We start from the raw sequence: 22,492 nt of genomic DNA on the forward strand, positions 1-22,492 counted from the left end.
CCGCCCCTTCATCCAGGGCCCTGACGAAGACGTTTGCCCTCAAGGACCAGAAGCCTCCTCGCTGGAGCAAGTCCCATTTATTTCACACAAAATGCAGCACCAGCTGTGAAAGGAGGCTCCTCCCTCCTGCCCACGGCCAGGCATGAACCCAAAGCCGACCCCCCCCCCGGCAGGTTGTCACTCGTGGTGCTTGCTCTGCACCAGGCGGGAGTAGGGCCCACCACGGGCCAGGAGCTCAGCATGCATCCCCATCTCGGCCACGGCGCCGTGCTCCAGCACCACGATGCGGTCGGCGCTCTCCACCATCCGCGGGCGGTGCGCGATGAGCAGCACGGTGCGGGCACTGCCACGCAGCACCGACTGCTGCAGCTGCGGAGATGCCGGCACTCTGTCAGCGTCCGGCTGCCCCCCGGCGCCCCCGCTCCCACCACCACCCTCTGCTCACCGCCAGCTCACTGTCCCCATCCAGGGCACTGGTGGCTTCATCGAGGATGAGGACAGAGGGGCGCCGAAGGAGGGCCCGGGCAATGGCGATCCGCTGTTTCTGCCCTGCCGAGAGATGCCCCCCTTTCTCCCCCACATCTGTGGGAAGGAGAAAGAGGAACGGGCATGAGGGCAGCCTGGAGGCCTCGGTTCCCGGCCACCCCAGGGCCCCACCGCACCGCCTCACCCGTGTCAAAGCCCTTGTCCAGGGCGGAGATGAAGTCCAAGGCATTGGCGGCTTGGGCTGCAGCCCTGACGTCCTGCTCCCTGCAGCCCTCCAGCCCGTAGGCAATGTTGTCGCGGACAGAGCCGGAGAAGAGCACGGGCTCCTGGCCCACCAGTGCCACCTGCCGCGAGAGGCGGAGGCTAAGGCCGGGCCCAACTCACCACAGGCACACCACTCGCCCTCCGCTGCCCTCACCTGGCGGTGCAGGTACTTGTGGTCGTACTCCCGCAGCGGCACCCCGTCCAGCAGCACCTCCCCGGCCTGGGGCTCGTAGAAACGCTCCAGCAGCCCCACACAGGTGCTCTTCCCGCTGCCGTTCAGCCCCACCAGCGCCGTCACCTCCCCGGGGCGCAGCTCAAACGAGACGTCCTGGGAAGGTGGGCAGAGCTCAGAGCCCCGGGGTCAGTCCCGGGGCCGGGCCAGCCAGCACCTCCCGCACCCTTACCTGGAGCACGAGCTCCTTGGGACGTGCTGGGTAGGCAAAGGAGACGTTCCGGAAGGCAATGTGGCCCTGCAGCACGCCGGGCGCCTGTGTGCCAGCCGTGCCCACCACCGGCTCTCGGTCCAGGTACTCGAAGACCTTGCAGGCAGCTCCCACGTTGCTCTGCAGGTCCCCGTACATGTACACCAGCTCCTGGGCAGCGGCAGAGAGGGTTGGACCTGGGGCCGAGCAACGGGGCTGCCGCGAGGGCAAGGGTGAGGCCGCGCCGCAGGGCCTCACCTGCACATGATGGCTGATGTTGCCCTGGTAGAGGAGGAAGGAGACCAGGCTGCCCGTGGTGAGGACGCCCTCGTGGATCTGCTGGCGCCCGCAGTAGAGCATCAGCACCTGCATGGCCACCTGCAGCATCTGGAAGAGACCAAGGGAGCTGAGGGTGAGCGGTGCCAAGGGCCGTGGGGTGCCTGGCCGCCTCCCGCATGCCCCTCACCCGTTGGAAGAGCAGGAAGAGGGCCCGCTCTAGGTCCCGCCGGTTCTTCAGCTGCCGTGTCTCATCCAGCGCCCGCTCGTAGCGGCGTGCTTCCTCCTCCTCTGCGCCAAAGCCCTGCACCGTCTCGATGGAGGAGACTGCCTCCTGCACCACTGCCTCGGCGCGCACCCTGGCCTCCAGGATGGCCTGCAGCAGGGCCTGGGGGGGGCCGGGTGGGCATCAGAGGTGCGTGGGATGGCCTGGGCACAGCCCCACTGCCCGCCCAGCCTCGCTGGTACCTGGTGCCGAACGTCGTAGAGCTTGCAGGCAGCGGTGGCGAGGGGCAGCTCCAGCAGCGTGAGCAGCGTCAGGCGCCACGACAGCCCCACCATGAAGCTGTAGAGCCCCAGGGCCTTCACCAGGTTCCGCAGGAAGACATTGGCGTTCATGGGCACCACCCTGTTCATCACGGGCACGTCCGTGGCGAGCCGGGATGTGAGATCAGCTGTGGGGAAGGGGGAAGACACACGGGGCTGAGCCTCTGGCCAGGGGACATGGGGGCACAGGGACAGGGACACCCACCTGTCTTCACCTGCTGGAAGAAGGCCAGCTCCTGGCGCACCAGGTGGGAGAAGAGCTGGTTGCAGGTGCGGAAGTTGAGGCGGGATATGATGAAGATAAAGAAGCCCCCGCGGCAGCCAGCAAACAGCGAGCTGGAGCAGAGATGGGGGTGAGAAAAAAAAACAAACCAAAACCATCCCAAGGGGGCTGAGGCCACCCAGGCACTGCCGGGATGAAGGACAGGGTGCGCAGGGGGCTCTTGCTGGTCCTATCTGCCCACGGAGGCCAGGCACATGAGCCAGATGGCAGTGGTGAAGGAGTCAGCGTTGAAACTGTTGCTCAGGATGTCGATGACTCTCCCAGTGTAGTAGGGGACCAAGGTCTCACCTGCATAGGGAGGGGACGGGCAGCGCTGACCCAGGACCCCAGACTTCCCAGGTGGTCGCCCGCCCGGCGAGCCCCCACTCACCGATCACGGCCAGCGTCAGGAAGACAAAGGCCCCGCAGAGGTAGGGCCACTCAGGCCAGGTGAGGGCCAGCAGCCGGCGCAGGGTGGCTCTGGCTTCAGGGGCGCCGGCGTCGGCGGGCGCCCCGTGGCCCAGCGCTTGCCAGGTCAGCAGGGCCAGCCCGGACGCCCCGTAGGCCAGTGCCAGCCACCCTGGTGAGGCGGTGGCCAGCAGGGCCGGGGGTGCCCCGGGCAGGGCCAGGCAGGCCCGCAGGGCCAGGAAGGTGGCGGGGGCCAGGCAGAGCAAGGCCACAGCACTCCAGGGCCCGCCGGGGGCCAGGAGCCACCTGGTCATGGCCAGTGCCAGGAAGCGCAGCCCGGCCTCCAGCCAGGCGGCCGCCGGGCCCAGCCAGGCCAGCTCCGGGTCCAGTTGGGCCAGCGCCTCCAGCACCGCCACATCGGCCAGGAAAAGGGCGCCGGTGAGGCGCAGGGCCGGCGGCACCCACATGGCAAGGGACCCCGGGGCCACGGCCCCGACCCGGCTCCCCTAGACTCTGACCACCCCAGTCAGCACCAGTGCTTCCAGTCCAGCACCCCAGTCCCTGCCTGGCACCCAAGGGCACACACCAGTCAGCACCAGTGCTCCCAGTCCAGTACCCCAGTCACTGCCCTTGTCCCTACACCCTGCCCGGCAGCCTTGGGCACACCCCAGTGCTCCCAGTTTAGTTTCCCAGTCCCTGCCTGGCTCCCCTACACCCTGCCCAGCACCCTAGAGCACACACCAGTTAGCACCAGTGCTCCCAGTCCAGCCTTCCCAGTCCCTGCCCTGGTCCCCTAGACCCTACCCGGCCCCCTCGGGCTCTCCCCAGTCCTCCCAGTTTGGCCTCCCAGTCCCTCGTGGGCTCTCCCCTGTGCTCCCAGTTCTGCTCCCCCCTCCCGGGGCCCCGGTCCCTGCCCGGCCCCCCGGTCCCGCCTGGTCCGCTCCAGCCCGGCGCCCCTCGGTCCCGCCGATCCAGGCCGGTTCGGTTCGGTTCGGGCTGGGCCGGTCCCGCCGCTCGCGCGCGGTCCCGCGTCCCGGCACCTCCGCGGCACTTTCGCTTTCGCTTCCCGGCCCCGCCCCCTGCCCCGCCTCTCTCTCCCCGCGCGGGGCTACGGCCGCGGCAAGCTGCTCCGGGCCCATCTGCCCGGCAACCGGTGACGCCGCGGGCTCGGCCAATGAGCGCCCGCTCCTCCGGTGGAGGGGGTGTGTGCGCAGCGCCCGGAGAGCGGGGGGGGGATGCAGCCCCCTGTCCCTGCACCCCTGGGTCCCCTGCACCCCTTAACCCTGCACCCCCCATCCCTGCACACCTGGGTCTTTTGCACCCCCTTGTCCCTGCAAGCCCCACCCTGCACCCCTGAGTCCCCTGCACCCCAGACCTTGCACCCCCCACCCCCTGCACTTGCCCATCCCTGCACCCCTGGGTCACCTGCACCCCCCATCCCTGCAACCCCCCAGTCCCTGCACCCTGCTATCTCTGCACTCCTGGGCCCTCTGCACCCCCCCCTCCCTGCACCCCCCTGTCCTGCACCCCTGAGTCCCCTGCACTCCCCTCCCTGCACCCCCCATCCCTGCAAGCCCTCATCCCTGCACCCTGCTGTGTCTGCACCCCTGGGTCCTCTGCATCTCCCTGTCCTGCACCCTTGGGACTCCTTCCCCCCCCATCCCTGCACCCCTGGGTTCCCCACCCCCCCATCCCTGCACCCCCATCCTTGCACCCCCCAGTCCCTGCACCCCTCCCATGCCTGCACCCCTGGGTTCCCCCCCTTCCCTGCACCCCCTGTCCCGCACCCCCATCCTTGCACCCCTCCCATCCCTGCACCCTGCTGCCTCTGCACCCCTGGGTGCCCCACACCCCCATCCCTGCATCCCTGCCCCCCCCACCCTGCCCCCCCCCAGCCCCCCAACTGGCACCACGCGGGTTACAAAACCACATCTTTATTGCTGCCTGCAAGCAGGGGCCCCCGGGGGGGGGGATGGGACAGACAGACGGAGCCGGGTGCCACCACCGCGGGGCCCCGTCAGGGCGAGGGGTCCCCGGCGGCACCCGCCTGCAGCAGGCTCCAGAAGCGCCCGCGGCAGCGCAGCAGCTCGCTGGGGGGGGCCCTGCTCGCCCACGCAGCCCCCCTCCAGCACCGCCACCCGGTCCACCCAGTCGGTGGCCGCCACCAGCGCCGCCCGCGCCGTCACCAGCAGCACCGTGCGCCCGCCTGCCGCCAGCTCCCGCTGCACCTGCGCCGGGCCCCCCCCCCAACCCCGTTGGCCATGAGCAGGGGGGGAGGGGGGCACACTGGGACCTTGGCCCCGACCCCCCCCCCCTGGCCCGGCCTGACGCTCCCTGGGATGACACCCAGCTGGGAAGCGGGGCCGGAGGGGCTGCAGGAACGGGGACCTTGGGGATGGGGGCACCCTGGGGATCCAGGGGACCCAGGGGACAGGGGGACCTGGGACCCCGGGGACAGGGGCACCCGGGACTGAGAGGGCACCAGGAGTGGGGACAGAGGGGACATGGGAAGTGGGGAGCCAGGGGTCCCTGGGGACAGGGGCACCCTGGGGACAGGGGAAGTAGGGAGCCAGGGGACAGGGGCACCCAGGACCCTGGGCAGATGGGGGACCCGGGACCGAAAGGGCACCGGGAGTGGGGACAGAGGGGGCATGGGAAGTGGGGAGCCAGGGGACCCTGGGGACAGGGGCACCTGGGACTGAGGGGGCACCAGGAGCAGGGACCCTGGGGACCTAGGGGACAGGGGAACATGGGACCCTGGGACCCTGTGGACACCGGGAATGGGGACAGAGGGGACATGGGAAGTGGGGATCCAGGGGACCCAGGGGACAGAGGCACCTGGGACTGAGAGGGCACCAGGAGCAGGGACAGAGGGGACACAGGAAATGGGGAGCCTGGGGACCCAGTGGACAGAGGAAGCCTGGGACCAGGGGGACCTGGGACCAGGGACAGAGGGGACATGGGAAGTGGGGACCCAGGAGACACTGGGGACAGGGGGATCCGGGACCAAGGGGGCACCAGGAGCGGGGACCCTGGGGACACGGGAAGTGGGGACCTAGGGGCCACCAGGACCTGGGACCAAGCAGGCACTGAGGGCCACCAGGAGAGGAGACTGAGGGGCCATAGGGACTGAGGGCCACCAGGAATGGGGACCGAGAGGACACTGGGAGTGGGGACCAAGGGGCCATGGGGACCAAGGGCCACCAGGAATGGGAACTGAGGAGACGTGGGGACCAAGGGCCACCAGGAGTGGGGACTGAGGAGCTGCGGAGCCTGAGAGGGTCCCACCTGGAGCTCGCTCTTGTTGTCCAGGGCGCTGGTGGGGTCGTCGAGGACGAGGACCCGGGGGTCCCGCACCAGGGCGCGGGCGATGGCCACTGCCTGCCGCTGCCCGCCAGAGATCTGGCTGCCCATCTCGCCGGCGTCTGCAGGGAGCAGGGGGGCTCAGCACCTTACCGGGGAGAGGGGGGACACCGGGGACGGGGACGGGGACGGGCCGTACCTGTGTCATAGCCATGGTGCAGGCGGGTGATGAAGTCATGGGCGTTGGCGCGGCGGGCAGCCTTCTCCACCTCGTCGCGGCTCCAGTGCCCCGGCCCGTAGGCGATGTTGTCATGCAGCGAGCGGGCAAAGAGCTTCGGCTCCTGCCTCACCGCCGCCACCTGCGCCCAAGAGGGGACGGATGGGGACACCACTCACGGTGGCCATGCTGCCACCCCAGCCACCACCACCGCCGCTCACCTGGGCCCGCAGGTAGCGGAGCTCATAGTCGTGCAGGTCGTGGCCGTCCAGGAGCAGGCGCCCGCGCGCCGGCTCGCCCAAGCGCTGCAGCAGGGACACCAGGGTGCTCTTGCCGCTGCCCGAGGGGCCCACGAGTGCCAGCACCTCGCCGGGGTGCAGCTCCAGCGAGACGCCCTGCGGGGTGGCGCCATGTCACTCTGGGGGGCGCGTCATGGTGGGACCCAGGGTGGCATGGCGTCGCATCACCCAGGGTGTCGCGGTGGCACCCAGGGCATCGTGGTGGCACCCGGGGTGGCATGGCATCACATCACCCGGGGCATCATGGTGGCATGGCATAGCATCACCCGGGGCATCATGGTGGCACCCAGAGTGTTGTGGTGGCACCCAGGGTGTTGCAGTGGCACCCAGGGCAGCACAGCATTGCATCACCCAGAGCATCATGGTGGCACCCAGGGCATTGCAGTGGCACCCAGGGTGGCACAGCATTGTATCACCCAGGGCATCACGGTGGCACGCAGGGCAGCACAGCATCGCATCACCTGGGGCATCATGGTGTCACCCAGGGCATCACATCACCCATGGTATCATGTCACCCGGGGTGTCCCTGTCCCCCACCTACCTTGAGCACAGGCTCATCACGGCCGGGGTAGGAGAACCAGACATCCTGGAGCTGCAGGTGGCCTCGCAGGGAGCTGGGTGCCAGCGTCCCCGACAGGGCCATCTGCAGCTCCCGCTCCAGGTACTCGAAGATCTTCTCCGAGGAGCCCACGGCCTTCTTCACACTGGGGTAGTAAGAGAGCAGCACCTGGGGGCCGGAGGGGGGTCAGCGCCCAAGGGGATATGGGGACACAGCATGGAGGACACAAGGACATGGATGGGAGGATATGGGGACAGGGTGGGGAGTACACAGGGAGACAGAGGGGAGGACACTGGGACACAGAGTGGAGGACACGGTGGGGAGGACACAGTGGGGAGGACATGAGGACACGGTGAAGAGGGCGCAGGGACACCATGGAGGGACAGAGACACCATGGAGGGGGAACACAGAGGGGAGGACATGGGGACATGGTGGGACGGGCCCGGGGACCATCCCCTCACCTCCACGGGCTTGGTGAGCTGCATCTCACAGAGGATGAAGGTGACAAGGTCACCGGTGCTGATGTGTCCCTCAGTGACCAGCTGGCCCCCGTGGTAGAGGATCCCCACTCGCAGCGCCAGCCCTGAGAGCTGGGGACGTGGCGGGGACATCACCGTGGGGACAGGTCTGTCCTCTATTCCCCTGTCCCTCCTCCCCACAGTGCCGCCGTCACCCCTTGGTGGTGACACTGCAGTCTTGGCCCTGCTGTCACCTCCCTGGAGCCCCCATGCCATCATGTCCCCAACGTCCTGGAGCCCTCATGTTGTCATATCCCCCATGCCATCATGTCCCCATGTCCCAGAGCTCCCATGCCATCGTGTCCCCAATGTCCTGGAGCCCTCGTGCCATCGCATCCCCCATGCCATCACGTCCCCACGTCCCAGAGCCCCTGTGCCATCATGTCCCCAATATCCTGGAGCCCTCATGTTGTTATGTCCCCCATGCCATCGTGTCCCCATGTCCCAGAGCCCCCATGCCATCATGTCCCCAACATCCTGGAGCCCTTGTGTTGTTACGTCCCCTGTGCCATCACATCCCCATGTCCCAGAGCCCCTGTGCCACTGTGTCCTCAGTGCCACTGTGTGTCCCCTGTGTCCCAGAGTCCCCACACCATTGCATCCCCAGTGCTATTGTGTCCCTAGTGCCACAACATCTCCTGTGTCCTGGAGCTCCCATGCCATTTTGCCCTCAGTGCCATCATGTCCCCCACATCTCTGAGCCCCATGCTACCATGTCCCCAGTGTCACCACATCCCCCACATCCCAGAGCCTCCATGCCATCGTGTCCCCAGTGACACCATGCCCCCCCGCATCCCTGCGCCCCATGACATCAGGTCCCCAGTGCCACCACGCCCCCCATATCCTGGATCCCCAAGCCACTGCGTCCCCAGTGCCGCCATGTCCCTAGTGCCACCACGCCCCTCGCGTCCCAGAGCCCCAGGCCACCGTGTCCCCATGCCAGCACGCCCCCGCGCCCCGTACGCTGCTGGTCCAGAGGGAGGCGGCATAGGCGGCAGCCTCCTGCTTGTGGAGCTGGTAGGTGTCGTGGAGGCGGCGCCGGTAGCACCTGGCCGCCCCATCCTCATTGGCGAAGCTGCACACGGTGGCCATGGCCTGGAAGGTCTCCAGGGCCACCTCGTTGGCCCAGGCCAGCGACTCCTGCACCCGCCGCGCCAGGCTCTGCGGAACAGTGGAGTGAGCGCAGGCACTGGGATGGGGGGACAGAGGGGTGCAGGGAGGGGACTGTGAGTGCATGGAGGGGACCAGGGGGAGCAGGGTGCATGGAGGTGACCATGGGTGCATGGAGGGGACAGCAGGTGCATGGAGGGGATGGGGGATGGGGTGCATGGAGGGGACCATGGGTACATGGAGGGGACAGCAGGGACCATGGGTGCATGGAGGCCACCATGGCTGCATGGAGGGGACCGTGGGGAGCAGGGTGCATGGAGGCCACCATGGTACTCGAAGCCTGCGCCGCGACGGCAGGGAGGACGCAGGGGAGGAGAGGGACCGTGGGTGGCACCCGGTGCCCTGGCACCCCGCACCGCCTGCCCTCCCCAGCCGCTCACCAGCACGGTTGGCCTGGAAGAAGCTGAGCTCCTGGCGCAGGACGGCGGCGAAGACGTCGCTCTGCAGCCGCCAGTGGACCCGGTTCACGGTGCTGTTGTAGAGCAGGTCGCAGACGAACTCGGTGACGGCGCTGCCGGAGGGACAGGGAGCCTCAGCGCCAGGGTTGAGGGGGGAGGGCCGGTTGGGGGGGTCCCCGGTGCCACCGGTGGTACCTGCTCAGGGCCAGCAGCACCATGGCCCAGATGGCGCGGGCGAAGGCCGCTGGGTCGTCCTCACCAGAGATCCAGTCGGTGACGCGCCCCGTGTAGTAGGGGATGGCCATCTCCGCTGCAGCACCCGCCACCGGGGAGGGGGTGGGGGGGTCAGGACACCTGGGTCCCCAGCAGGGGCGGCTGAACGCCCCCCCTGCCGGGTGCTGCACCCCCAGTGCCTGGTCCCAGCTCCCCATACCCAGTTCTTCCCCACCCACCATGCCCATCCTGCCCCCCCATTCCTGCTCTTGTGCCCCCATAACTGCTTCCCCCATGCCCAACCTGCCCCCCATGGCTGGTGCTGCCCCCCTATAACTGCTCCCACCATGCCCAACGTGCCCCCCCATGCCCATCCTGCCCCCCCAAGCCTGCTCCCCCCCATACCCATCCTGCCCCCCATACCCACCCCCCATACCCATCCTGCCCCCCATGCCTGCTCCTGACCCCCCTACCCATCTTGCCCCCTCACACCCATCCTGCCCCCCCATACCCATCCTGCCCCCCCATCCAACCTGCCCCCCAAACCCGGTTCCATCCCCCTCACGCCGCCCCCCCCATGCCCATCCTGCCCCCCACCATGCCAATCTTGCAAGACCCCCGGCCGGTTTTGGCCCCCCCCCACTATCCCTCCGTCCCCGGCCGCACCCCGGTGCCTCCCCGCACCACCCCGGTGCTACGCCCCTCCCCGCCCCCCCCGCCCCCCCCCCCCGGTGCTCTCTCCCCCTCCCGACCCCCACCGAGCGCCGAAGTCGCCAGCAGCGCCGCCACCGCCGCCGCTCCGGGCGCAGCGAGCTCAGGAGCCGCCGGCCCGGCCCCATCGCCGCCGGCCCCATCGCTGCCGGCCCCATGACTCCCAGTCCCGCCGTTTCTCGGAAACCGAAAGCGGCAGCGGCAGCGGCAGCGGCAGCTGCAGCGGAGGCGTGGCGCCCGGCCCCGCCAGGCCCCGCCCCCGGCTCATCCCCGCCCCCGGCCTGGCACCGCTCCGCCCCTGCCCCGCCCTTTCCCCGCCATGCCTCGCCCTTTCCCGCGCAGCCCCGGCCCAGCCCCGTTTTTCCCCGCGAGGCCCCGCCCCCGCCCTTTCCCGCCCCTGCCCCGCCCCTTCCCCGCGAGGCCCCGGCCCCCCGGCTGCACGGGCCCGGCTCACCCAGCCTCTCCTCCCCGCGGAGACACTCCAGGTGCCGCCTCAGCACGGAGCCCTTCGCCGGGGCCCAGGCAGGGACAGGGAGCCCAAACTGGGAGCACTGGTGCTGACTGGTGTGCACCCTTGGGTGCGGGGCCGGGACTGGGGTGCTGGATTGGGAGCACTGGTGCTGACTGGTGTGCACCCTTGGGTACGGGGCAGGGACTGGGGTGCTGGACTGGGAGCACTGGTGCTGACTGGTGTGTGCCCGCGGGTACGGTGCAAGGACCAGGGTGCTGGACTGGGAGCACTGGTGCTGACTGGTGTGTGCTCTTGGGTGCGGTGCAGGGACTGAGGTGCTGCACTGGGAGCACTGGTGCTGACTGCTGTGCACCCCAGGGTGCTGGGGGAGCCTGCTCCCTGCTGCAGCAGAGGGCAGGGGAGGCACCTGTGCCGAGCTGTGCCTGGTCTCAGCCTCCACTTCACGCCGGCAACCCAGGCTCTTCATCCCGGCGCCCCACAGTCCTCATCCTCACGGGACCAGAGCCGCCCCAGCACCGGTGGCACCCCACGAGCCCAGCGAGCACGGTGGTGCCAGCCCCAGAGCGGGGGGGGTGTTGTGTCCCGAGAGGGCTGTGCTGGACAACCCACGCCGAGACAACCAATGGTCGGAAAACCCTTGGGCTAAATTAAGGTGACATGACACCAAACGATCGATTGAAGAGTTTTATTTATGGCACAAGCTGTTTAAACCTTGAACCTTATAAAGGGCTGAACGACCCATAACATACGAAAAAGACACAGCTGTCTCAGCCGTGTTTTGAGGCAGTTACCCAAAATAAGGGAGTTGGCCCCAGAGAAGCGCTACGCTGCCTTCGCAAGACCCTCTTTTCTAGCCGCACCTTCTTTCGTGAGTATTGTAATATTCTTTTCTTCTTCTGCCGGGTGTTTGAGACATGAACTCTTTCAGCTCAGGCTCTTACACCACCCCGTGGCTCCAATACTCGGTTCAATCCCGTTTCTGTAGAGTTCATCTTCTTCTAGGGTGGTCATCCGTACTTAGTGAACAGAGGGTGAAAGGAAAGAGGAAACTGAAGAGAGTAAATGGTTAATCATACATCGCACTACTGCCAAACCAATCATCAAAAATAAAAATCCACATAACAGCAGTAGTCCAATATTTAGGAGCCACTTTCCCCATCCGGTGAGTCCTAACGATCTTAGGGTTGATCCTAGCCAAGAGTTTGGAGTCCATCCGTCGAACCAGTCCGTTGGCTGCATGGCACAGAACAATTCCCCAGTTTGGTCAGCAGCTTCCTTCATTTTAGCGCAAGCTTCCTCGATCCAGGTAGTGGCATTGTGAATTGTAATACAGCATTCTTCTCCAGTATGGTTTAATATACCACAAACCCCATGTTCTTTTAATAACAGCGTATCTAAGGCTGACCTATTTTGTAGCATCATCTTAGATACTTGTTGTAATTGAGTGTTCATCTTCCCAAAGGCATACTGAGTCTGATTACTTAAACTATGTATTTGCCATGTAATACTTTCTAAGACCAATTGGTGTCTTTTAAGGGTTACGTATGGGGCAAGTATATTTTCTAACATCAAAGATGTTCTCGTTCCCCAAGTATAATAGTCAGGTATTTGAACTCTATGTATGGCCCCTTCGGGTCAAGCTTGGGGTTTATCACTTTCCCTTCGCTTTCTTCTATGTTGTGGGGTAAAGTTAAAAATCCTCCCAGGACACATGGTTGGTATTCCAACTCCGAGTCAAAAACTCTCAAGCGCATATACATCTTTCCCTTGGAGCATCCCAAGGCTAGGCCATAGGGAGGGGCGTACTGAGCAGTTTTACAATTGTACTGATTGGAGTGTGGCAAAAGTATGGCATCAGAGATCCTATCCGCGGGCACTCCTTCTTCAGGAACATGCATTAAGGGTATTCCGCACTCTTCTAGGGTACCATCATATTCACCCATTGTCGTCCCATTACAATGTGGGTCAGAGTTTTTAAATCCCATAGAAGGATACCCCCAGCACGGGCACATATCTCAGATGAGAATTCCGAGTTCTGCGAGGTACCATGTCTCTGGGGGATCCCCAGGGCCATGGGTACAGTTGATAACCCCTCATTTAATCGCACAAAGGTTATTCAGGGGTGTTGGTCTTGCATCAGGGGGTGTATCTATCCCTTGCGTTTGGTTTTGTCTAAGTTGCTTCACGGACCAGGCCAACCGGTAATGTGTCCTGTCCTTAAGAAGGGTCCAGTTACAGATGTTTGGGAGTTGGATGCACCCCGAGTTCCAACTGAAATCATAGTCAAGTACAAATTCATCACTGGTTGTATAAACAGGGATGAGTTTCTCTGTTCCCCCCTCAACAGAAAGAGAAGATTTATGGAAAGCAGTCCCATTTTAATTCCCTCCTGAGTCGACCTAGGGAGGGCCACACATGCCCCTTGGTCAGGAAGATTCCATACTCGTATAAATCCTTGTATCAATTCCCAAGCTAAATTTGGGGATTCTTCCCCTCCTGTGTTACCAACAATGTTGAGGGTGATGAGTGTTATGGAAAATTAGGCTCGCTGGCCACCATAACAGGCTCCGACCCATGGCTCCTGCTGAGGCAGAAAATCGAAGTCCAATTGGAGCAAAATTAAATTTAATGACACACACATGCGGTAATTACAGCTTGAGCTGGGGGCCTCCGCAAAGGGACCCTGCACAAGGACAGCCCTGGGCAATTATACCCTTACAATCTAAGTTCCCCACCCCTCATGCGAGACTTCGGACCAATAGTCATATTTAGATCTGGGGTCTTCCCCTTCTCCATTGGGTTCCTTCATTGTCTCTAGGCAGGCTGCTGCTTTTCTTATTTGCAAGGGTGCAGCTTCTGCTCTCGGTTGGAACTTCTTCATCTCTCCGGCTTGAAGCAGCTCCAGGGCCCTCTTTCACTTACCTAGGTAATATCTAGGAGAAAGTTCACAGCTTGCAGCCTAAGGCTTCAGCAAATTTAGCTACTAATGCTAAGCAAGTTATGCTGAGCGATCAACTCTACACCACTTCAGTCTGATATTCTCTAACAGTCCTCCCTTTGTTTTTATTAAGCACTCATGCTAATATGTTAAGCAGAGTTCTCCAAGCCTTTCGAGCCGTACTATCACTCTCCATAATCTTATGTGCAATATGATTGTAAGTAATAGGTAGAGCACGGTTAAACTTTACACAACTACTGCTGGGTGCAACATGTGATTATAGATCCCTGTTGCGGTTGGTGACCATCCCAGAAGAGTCTCCCACCAATGATATTCTCCATCCTCCTTCGCTCTTTCCAAGATGCGCTGTATCTCTTCTGTATCATGATGAACGGTGATTAGGGGTTTTTCTCCATTGTTTCAGATGCGTTTTTAACAGTTGACACAGGTCATCATGTCGTAGTAATTTCTTTACCAATGTAAGATTCATTCTGATGGGTGTAGGCAATAAAACTTGACTTAAGGTATAATTAGATTGTAACAATTGATAAGACACAACAGGAGCTGAATAATCTGAATAATCTGAAAAATCACAGCCCATAATTTTAGTAAAATTACAAACACAAATATTTGAGTGATTACTTGTGTCTACAGTAATGTTATCTACGAATATGAGATCACAGAGGGTTCTCATACAAACACATCCTTTTCCAATATATACAAGTACAGTTTCAGGGGTTTCATCAGGGCGTATTTCAAAATGACAAACATTTTGTTCAGTATCAAGACAAATATCTTGAGCTTTGATGGTATTACTCTCGCAAACAAATCCTTGTTGTTCCTGTACAACACATGCGTTAACATCAACAGTTTGCCATTTGTTTCTGTTTCGTTCAGCCCATACTCTGTGTTCTATCGGATATAGTTCCATTGTGATTTAATCCCAGTGCAATGATTGGGTATATGGTGTATACCAAAGCATTGCGTATTGTTAAGACAAAAGCTGTGGCCTTATTGTTGATGGGGTTATAAGTAAAATTGACTAAGTACCAGCAGGATTGGAATTCTTTTTCAAATTTAGTTGCATTATCCCAAATTACCTTTCGAATTTCAGTGGTTAGGTGCCCTCTTCACCTTCCCTTATAATTGCTGCTACCATAGATGGCATCCACAGTTGAGCTTGGATACAAATGAGAGCTAGAGAAACATTAATTTGGACTGCACCAAGTGCAGCCACAATCAATTGGTGGTCCCTTTCATTAATTCCTTCCCACTGAGGCAATACATCAGACAACAGCCATTGGTTAGTTCCCCATGCTAACAGGGAAGACCATAACGGGTGTTCTAATTTGCTTAAATCACTTGTTGTTGTGCTCAGTTTATTTACGAGTACCTCGGCATCTATACTATTTAAGACTCCCAGTCCTGTCCCTATGATACCGGTCACATCTCCCCTTGCTCGTCTTGGAGAGGCGAGGGTTCGCCCACGTAGCCATGCTAACCATCCTGTATAGGACGTACTTAGGAATGGTGAACAGGCTGGTTTGATTGTGGAGATATTAATTTGCATTAACAGTTCTACTAGTTTAAGAGACCATGATGGATTAAATAACACTCGTTGGCCTGTATTTTTGATCACAGACGGTCCAATTTCAGAAATTAGTGGGGATAGAATTTTCTTATCCTTTATAACAGTAGAGGTATTTATGCTGGGGGAAACAGCTACAGTCGGGGCAGATGTTGTTGTATTGAGCTCAGTAGTGCCTATTTTGAATTTAAATGATAATCCCACGCTATGATGAGCCCAGAGACAAACTACAAAAACAGGCTGTACTAGGGTAAAATTGTACCAACAGTCCAATCTTTCAGAGGCACAATTTTTCTTTCCTCTCTTGTTTGATTTGACTTCAGTCACAGAGATTTGAGTTACCTTCTTATGGGTGGATCCATTGACCACCTGGTATCCTATCTTTATTTTGTGTCCCGTCTTTTCCGGGATTTGGGGAAGTCGGTTAGTACTATTCCAGCTCCATTCATTTTCTAAGCATACTTCAGCTCCATGCATGACTAGTCAAGAGGTTCAAGTCTTTATTAGATCTTAGTCCCATACTTCTGGTATACTTAACACGGGCCTGGGACCATGGCCATTCTAGGGTTCTTTGACCACAGGTTAGGAGGAGCAGCATTGTCAGTGTTTGGAATAGCAAGATGAGCATAGTACTTCCATCTGCCACCCTGCGAGGTGCGTGCTGTCACAGTTACTCAGATCAATAGTACTGAGTAGTGCGGCGTTCCACTTCATTTTCATTTTCTTCTTCTTGTCAGTGCGAGAGGTTTTCAGGAATTATTCATTTGGTTATTCACCACTCGTTTAACATGAGAATGGTGTATCTAATTTTCTTTTTCTAAAACTTTAACAGCAAAATAAGAGCTTAATAAGACAATATAAGGCCTGTCTCATTTAGGTTCTAACTTGGATTTTCATAAAAATACTTTAACTAAAACTTCATCCCCAGGCTGTATATCATGCACTTGTATTTCAGGTGGTGTAGATTGATACCACTGAGCATATTCTTTTTAAATTTTCAAACCCTTTTTTGCATACCAATAACATACTGGGTCAGCCGTTCATCTCCGTCCAAGAGGTTGGTCTTAGGCAGGATATAAGTCCCTGGTATGGCTAAACGTCTCCCAAAGAGAATTTCTGCTGGTTGTTAGTCCTATGGGTTGTCGCGGAGCATTTCGAACATCCCATAGAGCTAAGTTCAGTGCTTCTGGCTATTTTAGACTAGCGCATGTGCCTAGTCTTGCTGTTTTTCCCTTTTATTCATTCTTTCTAGCTGTCCTGAAGACTGTGGGTGATAAGGGGTATGTAGGTTTCTTTTTTATCCCTAGTGATTTATATAATTGATTATTATTAATTTCATCTGTTCCAGCTGTAAGCAGATCTGAGTGTCCAAGGCTTGTAAGAGATCTCTCCCTAAAAGGCAAAAGGGTGAATCCATGGAAATTATGAAACATCCCCACACTCCTTTACCTCCAAGAGTGAGCAATAAGGGCTTAGTTAATGTCCATTCGCCTTTTCCCATTACTCCCTGTACTGTTATTTTAGCTGACGACTTACATCCTTTAGGCTCAAAATTCAGAAGGGAAAGGGTAGCTCCAGTATCCACTAAGAAGAGAATCTCTTGACCTTCTACGTTTGCCATTATCTGCCCCCTGAAATCCAAATCTATATCCATGAATTCACCCCAATTCCCACAGTATTTGCTGGGTCTCCCATCTCCTGTCATTGTGGGCTGGCTGGGAATTGCCTGGTGTCATTCCCAGTACTTGACTATCTCATGCTGTCCCCTCTATTCCTGGGCACATGAGGCTTCACTGGGCATTCCCGCTTCCAGTGCCCTTGTTCCCCGCAAGAATGGCAGCAATCATTAACTCCTAAGCGTACAACATGTTTGCTTTGATTCCATCTATCTCCTCTGGCCCTTACTCACCCCCTTCCTCTAGTTTCCTTAAACCCATTTCTGAACACAGCTGCTAACATACTCGCTGCTTCTTTCTTTTGTCGTCTCTTCTCTTTCACCTTCTCTTCGTCTCGACCGTTATATACAAATGTGGCTGTGCTCTTGGTTGTAACTTCTTCATCTTCCCAGCTTGAACCAGCTCCGGGGCCCTCTTTCACTTACCTAGGTAATATCTAGGAGAAAGTGCACAGCTTGCGGCCTAAGGCTTCAGCAAATTTAGCTATTAACGCTAAGCAAGTTATGCTGAGCGATCAGCTCTAGGCAGCTTCACTCCAATATTCTCTAACAGCTGGGATATAAGTCCCTGGTATAGCTGAATGTCTCCCAAAGAGAATTTCTGCTGGTTGTTAGTCCTATGGGTTGTCGCGGAGCATTTCGAACATCCCATAGAGCCAAGTTCAGTGCTTCATCGCTTAACTGTCGGGGTTGCTCCCTGCAAGGACAAGAGGGGAAAGAGAAATAAGGGAGAGGTTTTAGGGGGGGTCACAGCACCCCCAGCCGCTGGCAGCCCTGCGGGTCCCAGTGCCACGGCACTGTCCCGCATTGGAGCTGCTCGGTGGGGTTCAATCCCACCTCCTGGAGCCAGGGCAGTGGGCAAAACCTCCGAGGGGAACCAGCCGCAGCGTCCGGCAGCCCTGCACAGGGTGCCATCCTGGGAGGGCACTGGGCCAGGGCCCCCCGCTCCCCTCCCAGCACGAGCCCTTAGCCATTCCGGAGCTGCTGGATCCCCCGTCATGGGCTGCGAGAGAGGAGCAGCAGTGTGTCCCAGCCCTGCACTAAGGGGACTGCGGGCCCCACGCTGTCTGTGGGGAGAGCTGGGCTGGAGCAGAGCCCCCCGGCTGGGACCCAGCCCTGGAGCTGCCTTATGGCCGCCAGGAGCAGAGGGCAGCGCCCGAGCGCCTCAGCCTCCAGCAGCGGGACAGGAACCCTTCACCGGCCCCGTGGCCGGGGTAAAAGCTGTGGGCTCAGAAGAGGGGCAACAAGGGCAGTCGGGGCCCAGGAAACGCCAGCCCCACGGCTGCTAGAAACCAGAGACCGAAGCCCACCCCACTGCTGGGCCCCACCTGGCATGCAGCTGCCCCCCGGTACTCACCTGTGCCGGCGCATACCCCTTCTCCCTCCTCCCTGCAGGAAGAAAGAGCTGTCAGCCAAAGCGGCAGCTCGCACCTGGGCTCCACTCAGCCCGCGCAATCCCCACCTCGCGCCCCCTTCTCCTCCCGGCCGCCAGCAGCCCCCCGAGGCCCGGACTTCCTCCCCCTGCCGCACTGGCCCCGGCGCTTTACCCGATCTGCTATTCCAGACCGCAAAGCCAGCGATCACCACAATGATGATGAGTGTAGCGACGGCAACCCCGATGATGATGGGCAGCAGGTTGCTCTCCGGCTCTGGAAGAGAGCGGGGCCGTGAGCAGGGGCATGGAGCCACCCCCCAGCTGGTGCTCTGCGAGCTCCAGGTGCCCGCGCTCACCCCAGGAGAAGAGGCCGGGCTCTGGCAAGCTGGCGTGCTCCACGCGGCACTGGTACTCGTCCTTCTCCGCTGCGAGGGCTTCAATGCTGGCCCAGGCGTGGTAGGTGCCGTCGCTGTTGGGTGCGGTGCTGCCCCGCTTGGTCTCCTGGGCTTGGACGCGGCCCTTTCTCAGCCAGCTGATGGCGATGGACCGTGGGTAGAAGCCGTGAGCCCGGCACGACAAGGTCAGGAGCCCGTCACTCTCCTTCCCCGACACTCGCACAGCGGGGCGCTCTGGGGAGGTGGCGTGAGGCAGGGAGGCAGGTCAGGCAGCTCGCGCCCAACCCCACACGCACGCACCTGAGACCTGCTCCCAGCTTGGGCAGCGCCCTTGGTCGCCCTGGCCCAGTGCAAAGCCCGGGGCTCGTCCCTGTCTCCGGGGGTGCCCACCTTGCCCTCGCCTCTCCTCTCCAGCATGGCTTTCCCGTACTCCACGTATTTCCACAGCCCCTCAATGCAGGTGGTCTCCAGGTAGTGCTTCCATCTCTCAGGCTCAGCTGCAGCCTCCCACTTCCTCTGGGTGATTTCTGCCCCAGCATCTGCCGCGGTGAACGTCAGCATGTCCTTGTCAAAGGCGATGAAGTCCCTCCCGTCGTAGGCATTCTGCTCAAACCCCTGGATCTCCCCATCCTCCAGGAGGTCACAGCCGTACATGGCCTGCACCGTGTGATACCCTGAGACACAAGCAGGGAGACAGGGGCTCAGGGGCAGCCCCGGCCCCTCAGAGGGGCTCAGACCCCCCTCAGCAGTGGCCCCTGCCCCGCAGAGCCCCGGCCCAGCCCGCACTCACCCCCGCTCTGGTTGTAGCGTTTCTGCAGCGTGTCCAGGTCCACGTAGAAAGTCTGCTGCCAGCCCTGTAGTTTCTGGGTCTCATGGTCCCAGTACTGCTGGTCCACGTTGGCCGCCATCCAGGCCGCGCGGGGCTCATCCCTCTGCGTCTCGCTGTCGTAGCACGAGATGGTCTCTCCATCCACGTACCCCACGGACACGAACGCGGGCAGCCCCGGGCTGGGCTCCGACACCCCGGTGTAGAAGTAGCGCAGGGAGTGGGGGCCTGCGGGGACACGGGGGGGTGAGGGGCTGGGGCGGGCGGGCGGCCTGATGGGGGGGTCCGGAGGGACAGCAGGTCCCGGGGGGGTCGGGGGCGGTTCAGGGGGCAGCACGTCCCGGAGGTGTCGAGGGGGTCTGGGGGAGGCAGCACCTCCTGGCGCAGGGTCGGGGGGGGGGATTTGGAGGGGCAGCACGGCCCAGGGGGCGGTTTGGGGGGGTCCATGGGGGGCTGCTGACGGGGACCCCGGGGGTTGGGGTGGAGGGGGGGAAGGGTGGCCCGGGGGTCCCCGCCCGCACTCACCGCTCGCCGCCGCTCCGCCGCCCCCCAGCGCCAGCGCCAGCAGCGGCCCCGGCCCCATTGCCCGCCCGGGGCCCGGGCCTGTCGCCGCCGCCATCGCCACTGCCCGCCCCCGCGCGGCCATTGGCTCCGCTCCGGGTCGCCCGCCAATGACGGCCGGCGCCGTATCGGTCGTCACCGGGCGCCGGGCAGATCTCACCGCGGCAGGTTGGGAGAAGCGAAAGCGAAAGGCGCGAGCGGTGAGGCAGTGGGGGAGGGGGAGCCCGGCCCGGCCCCCCCGCACCACCGTGTACCCCCGGCACCACAACGGCGCCCCGGAGTCCCCGCGCTGCCCTAGAGCCCCCCCGGGACCCCTCTCCGGGATCCCCCCCGTCCCCGGGCTCTCCCCAGACCCTCAACACCCCCCCGGACCTCCCCCTCGGGGGCCCCCCAGTCCCTGGGCTCCCCCGGACCCCCCCACCCCCCGGGACCCCCTAAGACCCCCCCAACTCCTGAGGGGGCCCCCAAGGCTCCCCACACCCCCGGCGCCCTCCACACAGCCCCTCGGAACCCCCCAGGATGCCCCCACAGCCCTGGTACCCCCTGGCCCGTCTTGCCCCCTCCCCCAGGGTGCCCCGCTGTTATAGGTAAACGCGACAAATTGACAACCACTCGGGCCAAGTTGCATAAATTCCAATTTAATAGAATAATTGAGCAAGTCACAAGTAAGCAAAACAGCGCTGGGCGGCCGGGGAGTCTCCTGCTCCACCAACGGCGCGCGCAATCCCCCGCTCGCAGTCCCCTTATATGCCTGTAACTTCTGTGGTTGCGCCGGCTGTTGCTGGGGGGGGTCGGGATGAAAGCTGGGGTCTTCCTCTGCGTTGTACGTGGTGCCCTTCAGGTCGCGCGCATACATTTCACAATACAATATCGCTCTGCTGGCTCAGTACAATCATTGTGGTGATAGCCCGTACTTAGCACCTAGTTTCATGGTAAAATCACTTCACGAGTTGATGTAAAAAATTATCACCTATCACACCGCTGTGGACCCAGGTGTCCTGCCCCTGCCTAGGTCACCCCTGGGGACCCAGGCGCCCTCCCCCCCAAGATGTCACTTGTGTGCCGGCAGCTCTCACGCTGGTGCATGATGTCACTCGTGTCCAGGCAGCTCTCGCACCAGGGTGCTATTGTTAAAGAAGTTCCTTGACCCTCGGTTTCCCGAAGCAGAGTCTCAGACACCGAGTATCACAAACTGGTTTACTGGAAGTGGTTCAGCAGCAAATAACAGCTCGAGCTGGGTGCCTCTGTAGAGGGACCACGCACAAGGACAGCCCTGCGCAATTATACCCTTACAATACAAGTTCCCCACCCCTCATGCGAGAGTTCGGACCAAGAGTCATATTTAGATCTGGGGTCTTCCCCTTCTCCATTGGGTTCCTTCATTGTCTCTAGGCAGGCTGCTGCTTTTCTTATTTGCAAGGGTGCAGCTTCTGCACTCAGTTGCAACTTAGTCATCTTCCCGGCTTGACCCAGCTCCGGGGCCCTCTTTCACTTACCTAGGTAATATCTAGGAGAAAGTTCACAGCTTGCGGCCTAAGGCTTCAGCAAATTTAGCCACTAACGCTAAGCAAGTTATGCTGAGTGATCAACTCTGGGCAGCTTCAGTTCAGTATTCTTTATGAATCCTCCCTTTGTTTTTATTAAGCATTCCTGCTAATATATGAAACAGAGTTCCCAAAGTCTTTCGAGGCATACCAACATTCTCCATAATTTTATGTACAATATGATTGTAAATAATAGGCATAAGAAGGTTAAACTTTACACAACTACTGTATGGGAAAGTGCGAAAGAATGTCGAGGAGACAGGCGATGGGAGCTGGCCAGACCGTTCCATCGGAAAAGGAGCATCAACAGGGCATGTTGACCCATAGCCACGTAGCTGGGCCTGCGCAGTGTGGCGCTGCACCTGGACTTTGACTCGAGATTAGCGATGAGCTCAATGTGCTTCCTGCGCATGTGTATAGTACACAAAACCCACGTATAGTCCCCCCCCCCCGCAGCGTTCCTCACCATGGACCGATGCTCAGCAGTGCCAGGGACTCTCCCGCTCCATTATTGCCTCGACCAGGAAATGGCTGGGGAACCGTTGCTCAGACGCAGAGGCAATAAACGCTCAGTATGGACCTTAGTGTGCCTTGTGTTTGTGTATGTGTCCCTGCTGGGAGTGCAGGCGTCGCCCCCACCGGACCCTTACAATTGGCATAGACGGCAGGATACACAAAGGACAATGCCGTGGCTGAGGAGAGCGAAGGGGGAGGGCGAGAGCCACGGAGGGACTGCTCGCCTGTGGCTGCCAGGATTGTCCCAGGCTGAGTGGTGGGGGCTGGTAGCTGCATTGCTTGCCGCCCTGGCAGTCCCTGAGGACTGGCCAGAGGTGGCACAGGGGGAAAATGTTACCCCGAAGGCGGTTGAATCCTCTTTACAGGCTATGCCCTTCTGTGCCGCTTTGGAAGCAGCTCAGAAGCTAGCCAGGCAATTAGGGTGGGTGCTGTTGATGGGCGTTCAAGCCTTAGTTAATGATCTGTAGTCTTTGCAGCAACGAGTAAAAGATCTGGAGAAGGAGACTGGAGATTTGTGTGATGCAAGGGCAGTAGCACTGGAGTTGATCAT

General features: G+C 60.6%; 5 protein-coding genes across 6 annotated transcripts in view; all 5 read right to left on the minus strand.

Moving 5' to 3' along the window:
* The window catches only part of LOC136994720 (class I histocompatibility antigen, F10 alpha chain-like), a 67,173-nt gene extending 47,264 nt beyond the window's left edge, over positions 1–19,909 (minus strand). For both annotated transcript variants that reach the window (XM_067313792.1, XM_067313790.1), the window contains exons 1-2: positions 19,847–19,909; positions 19,286–19,549 (exon numbers count right to left, since the gene is read on the minus strand). In XM_067313792.1, the coding sequence (XP_067169893.1) occupies positions 19,286–19,549; positions 19,847–19,904 (322 nt within the window). In that variant the 5' untranslated portion in view covers positions 19,905–19,909. The remainder of the gene's footprint in view (positions 1–19,285; positions 19,550–19,846) is intronic.
* LOC106496147 (uncharacterized) lies at positions 61–10,198 on the minus strand. Its single transcript, XM_067313619.1, is given in 19 exon segments — positions 61–369; positions 446–582; positions 671–830; positions 905–1,078; positions 1,155–1,343; positions 1,431–1,559; positions 1,639–1,836; positions 1,917–2,122; positions 2,200–2,446; positions 4,644–4,892; positions 5,953–6,089; positions 6,167–6,326; positions 6,406–6,579; positions 7,025–7,210; positions 7,504–7,632; positions 8,524–9,241; positions 9,324–9,438; positions 10,100–10,135; positions 10,138–10,198. Coding segments are annotated over 19 exon segments (3,594 nt in total). The 5' UTR covers positions 10,196–10,198; the 3' UTR covers positions 61–177.
* LOC136994744 (antigen peptide transporter 2-like) lies at positions 2,440–3,658 on the minus strand. Its single transcript, XM_067313869.1, has 2 exons — positions 2,648–3,658; positions 2,440–2,565 (listed from the first exon to the last, which is right to left on the minus strand). The coding sequence occupies exons 1-2, from the start codon at positions 3,129–3,131 to the stop codon at positions 2,447–2,449; spliced, it is 603 nt and encodes a 200-aa protein (XP_067169970.1). The 5' UTR covers positions 3,132–3,658; the 3' UTR covers positions 2,440–2,446.
* LOC136994711 (uncharacterized) lies at positions 13,556–15,531 on the minus strand. The gene is given in 4 exon segments (XM_067313762.1): positions 13,556–13,876; positions 13,878–14,388; positions 14,390–14,585; positions 14,588–15,531. Coding segments are annotated over 4 exon segments (1,815 nt in total). The 5' UTR covers positions 15,528–15,531; the 3' UTR covers positions 13,556–13,708.
* The window catches only part of LOC136994727 (class I histocompatibility antigen, F10 alpha chain-like), a 37,000-nt gene continuing 30,046 nt past the window's right edge, over positions 15,539–22,492 (minus strand). Inside the window, exons 3-6 of the mRNA XM_067313814.1 lie at positions 18,457–18,729; positions 18,273–18,374; positions 18,083–18,114; positions 15,539–17,422 (exon numbers count right to left, since the gene is read on the minus strand). Coding sequence (XP_067169915.1) covers positions 17,396–17,422; positions 18,083–18,114; positions 18,273–18,374; positions 18,457–18,729 — 434 coding nt within the window. The 3' untranslated portion in view covers positions 15,539–17,395. The remainder of the gene's footprint in view (positions 17,423–18,082; positions 18,115–18,272; positions 18,375–18,456; positions 18,730–22,492) is intronic.

Source organism: Apteryx mantelli, chromosome 32 (assembly GCF_036417845.1).
Source record: "Apteryx mantelli isolate bAptMan1 chromosome 32, bAptMan1.hap1, whole genome shotgun sequence".
Taxonomy (NCBI): Eukaryota; Metazoa; Chordata; class Aves; order Apterygiformes; family Apterygidae; genus Apteryx; species Apteryx mantelli.

Bases quoted from the DNA above. Each gene is read 5' to 3' on its own strand.
- LOC136994744 (XM_067313869.1), bottom strand. From the start codon at position 3,131: ATGTGGGTGCCGCCGGCCCTGCGCCTCACCGGCGCCCTTTTCCTGGCC. The intron at 2,566-2,647 runs GTGAGTGGGGGC...CTCCCTATGCAG, and splicing joins CCTGACGCTGGCCGTGATCG to GTGAGACCTTGGTCCCCTAC.